The following is a 4191-nucleotide window of genomic DNA, read 5'->3' on the forward strand; positions in this document are numbered from 1 at the left end:
GGTGGTAAATAAAGAACTTGAACATCCTAATGGAAATCATCTAAGTGTTGTGGGTGACCAGGAGCATTGTCCAAGATTAAGAGAATCTTAAATGGAATGTTATTCTCTCAGACTCTCTGCAGTACAACTTGACTCCGGGATAAAGTGATGGAAAAACTAAGTACGTAGTCCTCAAGTACAGCAAGAGTCAACCCGGCTTTCTTATTGGCCATCCAGGTTACGGGTAGAGAACTTTTTGTGATATTTTTCAGTGCCCGTAAATTTGCTTCCAGATACACGAGGAGAGGTTTTAGTGTCATGTCTCCCGAACAATTACCACCTAGCAGTGACGTTAGCCTATCTTCGCTGCCTTAATCCTGGCATTATCTTCTCTTCACGGCTGATGTACATTCTGTCTGGCATTTTATTCCAGAAAAGCCCTGTCTCGTCTATATTAGAAATTTGCTGGGGTATAACCTCTTTTATCTGTGTTTCCTTGAGCGTCTCTGAGAAGTTTGTAAACTTCTGCTTTGTCGACTCGGCACTCTGCCTCACAGCAGCAGTTTCCACAGTTAATGGCGGTGGGTCTGGCCTTTTACGAAAAGGTAAAACTGCAAGACAGCAGCTGTCCTTTTAGTCGCCTTTTACGACACGCAGGACCTACTGTGGTAGTATTCTTACACCCTTACCACAGGAACCAAATGTTAATTTTTAGAAGATCTTCTTCATTCAGATAATATTGGGATTTTGATTCGAATGAATCAAGTCTTGATAGAGAAAGAGCAGTTTATCCTAAAACTGATCTAAATACGTACTTATTTATGTACTCATCAGGTTAAGGCACGCCATTGTTTTTAGTAGTAGTAGTATGATATAAAACCAATTACACCATAATGAAGGAATTAAGGAATCATTATCGTAAATATTGGCCTAATTGACGAAGTGTCTGCGTCCTAACCAAAGTTTAGACATTGTATGTCATGAATAAGGAATCGTAGTCGTTACATAATATAAAGAAAGTAATAAAGGCCAGTTAATCAGTGAAGATTTCCGTGGCATAGTTCTGTATTGATAATTGTTAAAGTTATCATATTTATATTGACCAGTGAATGAGCTAGTATTAAAACATTTACTTTCATGTGAGAAAGTTACTAATTTATGACAAGAATTTGCTATAGGCGATAGGCAGGCCTGCAATACAATATTCATTATTCATATGCCTACTATGAGATTCAGGGCCTCTGTAACACGGTTTTTTCGCAATAACTTTTTATCGATGCATTTCATAAATATAACGCTTATTCAGAATACATATTATATCTACACATAAATTTTGACTGTATTCTGCATTACGTAGGTTGAATAAATTTGGTACTTATAATGTAAAAGTGACCTTTTTTGAAGGACGGGCCAACTTACTCAGAGAAAAGGTTTCGAACGCACTCGTTACGTAACTTATGACGGCATTTCTTCCCTCTTTCTCGATGGATGATTGGCTGTACGTAACGAAGGCTAAACCTCTGGCAACAATGACATACAAATTTAATACAAGCAAAGCAGTACACCTTTATGAACTCTGGAACCTCTTCACTGATAATTGTCATAATGAACAAACCAACAAAATATGTTATTAAATACAAAAACACTTCGATTATTAGTCTAACTCCCAAAATAGGTTTCCTAAGAAATTACAGTCTACTTTATAAGTCACAATCAGATTGACAAGATGCAGGGAATATATTGCTGGTAATTTTCAAAAACATAGTAGACAAGCTTGATTTTGAAAAAACTGCTATATCCAATGTCAAGCATTTTTATTTATTGCTATCTACCTATTTACTAAAAAAAAAAAAAAACAGCCGGTACCGTATATTGGCTTTAAACTTCACCAATAATTATCATCAGAATGATGACTTCATGAGGCTCCACCCACTTTCGCCTCGTTATAATTCAGGATAACACTGAAGGCTACCATGGGCACTGTTGGATTAGAAAATTTAACATCTGTCTATAAAAAAAACTAATTTCCTCTCGAGTTAGTTTCGTAAAAAGTGCTAAATGATCCTCAATGGATCCCAGCATTTGGACCTAAACGTTTAATTCATGTATATTACTGCTATACTGTTTCGGCACTACTGCTACTGTAGTATTACTACGCTAGCACTGATACCCCACCCACATCTATGTATCGTTCCGCCATTCATAAAGTCTTTGGGTTTCAGAGCCGATGGAGTTTCTGCCTGGTGGATGGGCGGGGCAACATTTCGTCAAAAGGCGTGTTTGCCTTGCTTACGTAATGAATGTTTTTCGACTCTTGGCTCGTAATCATTGGCCATGGCGTCGGCTAGATCATTTTTACTCTCTAAAAATTAAAACTACGGGTTTAGGTTATTGATAATGCTGACAAAATTTATGTGTGGTTGTAAAATATACATATGTCAACTTTCAGCTACATCCGATGCTTTGACAAGGAGCAAAGTCCAAAAAAACCGTGTTACAGAGACCATGAATCTCATAGTAGCTTTGTTTATACTTTATTCATATCCACAGGACATGGCCAAGTCCCTGGAATATTGACCAGTGAACGAATCAGTAATAAAACATTTACTTTCACTTGAGAAAGTTACTCCATTATGGCAAGACTTTTCCATAGGCAATAGGCCTTCAATACACATATAATATTTATTTTTTCCTACAGGCCTAGCTTTGAGAAAGTTACTCATTTTGTCTTAAGGGGTTTTACAATAGGTCTACAATACATTATACAATATCATTCGTAGGCCTAACTTTCTTTAAAATTTATTCATATTCGAAGGACATGGCCCAGTCCCTGGAGTTACGAGGGACAGCCCTATTCGACAACTCTGCCGAAGGAACCAGCGACAATTTCACCGTCAGCGACAGAATCACAAGTGTCGCCAGAGAGGTGAGTTCTCTCTCTCTCTCTCTCTCTCTCTCTCTCTCTCTCTCTCTCTCTCTCTCTCTCTCTCAGCCTATGGAGTGACCAGTGCAGTATTTGCTTTTTCTCCGGTGCCCGCAGATACGACTTCGCTTCCATTGCGTCATAGTCGTCGTGGTGAGCGACAGCCTGGATTTCCTGGAGTCCTTCGCCGAGTCGTCCTTGAGAGGACGCCTCCTGTCGGGGACGTCCACTCTGATCGCCGTGGGACGGTCTGCGCCTTCAGGATGTGGAGGCCCCCCTTTCAGCTCACTGGACCTTCCATGTACAATGCGCTCGTCTTCGCTCCAGAATCCTCCAGCGGGAAATCTTCCGACAGGAAATCCTCCGGCGGAAGCCCCAAGAGGTTTGACAGCCTCTGTCTTATCTCCAGGAATCCCTCGATTACAAAGTCTTATATGCTATATCAGCGATATACAAGGAATATGGACGTATGAAAAAGCTATTTATCCATTATCCCAACCTATTTCAGATGGAACTTGTACTACCATATGCCTTTCACTGCCTCCGGCAGGCGGTGGATGAGATTAGGGCGCTGGCACCATCCCGGCGGTCTAATCTTGCAAGAGGACCGCCCCCAGCTCCCAGAAAAATTCTCCAAGTAAGGCAACACAACCACAAAGCTCTTCTCCTACCTACACTTCCTTTATCTCACAAGTAATTATATATGTCAACATAAAATCACAATATTACTCCACAAGAAATAGGGAATTGGATAATGCATTGTATTTCATTACCTTCATTTACATTATATCAATTCCAATTCATATCTAGCAGCAGTGATTGATATCAATTATTGAGGAAGAAAATCTTGTTAAATTTTGAAAATTCAGATTTTCAAAAATACCGTTATGTAAATGGTCAGCATTGGAATATGCTAGAGAGAGAGAGAGAGAGAGAAAATTAACATAAATTCTTCCAACAGCTTGTATGGTGTAACCGTCAACTTCACCGCACTGCCATTTAGGCCCTACTGGATGGAAAAGACGAAACTCCCATGGCGACAAAATCTACTCAGGGTCTGACAAACTGATGCTGGATGCCATGGAATCGACCCTCAACTTTACCGGGAGGCCTTTGGAGGTTACGACCTGGGACGAGGTGAAGGGAATAGTAATATGTACTACTATAGGCTTTTGAATGTACAAAATTCTCCAACTTTCGAAGGTCCCACCTTGGGAGTAAGTGATGAGAATGTTGTTTATTGGCTAACAGTGTACGTACGGTATTCTCCACGTTTTGAAGGTCTCACC

General features: G+C 40.0%; 1 protein-coding gene across 1 annotated transcript in view; it reads left to right on the forward strand.

Moving 5' to 3' along the window:
* Positions 1-3879: 3879 nt before the first annotated feature.
* LOC135226800 (glutamate receptor-like) overlaps positions 3880-4191 on the forward strand; it is a 40222-nt gene continuing 39910 nt past the window's right edge. Inside the window, exon 1 of the mRNA XM_064266491.1 lies at positions 3880-4039. Within this exon, the coding sequence (XP_064122561.1) occupies positions 3971-4039 (69 nt within the window). The 5' untranslated portion in view covers positions 3880-3970. The remainder of the gene's footprint in view (positions 4040-4191) is intronic.

Source organism: Macrobrachium nipponense, chromosome 15 (genome assembly GCF_015104395.2).
Source record: "Macrobrachium nipponense isolate FS-2020 chromosome 15, ASM1510439v2, whole genome shotgun sequence".
NCBI lineage: Eukaryota > Metazoa > Arthropoda > Malacostraca > Decapoda > Palaemonidae > Macrobrachium > Macrobrachium nipponense.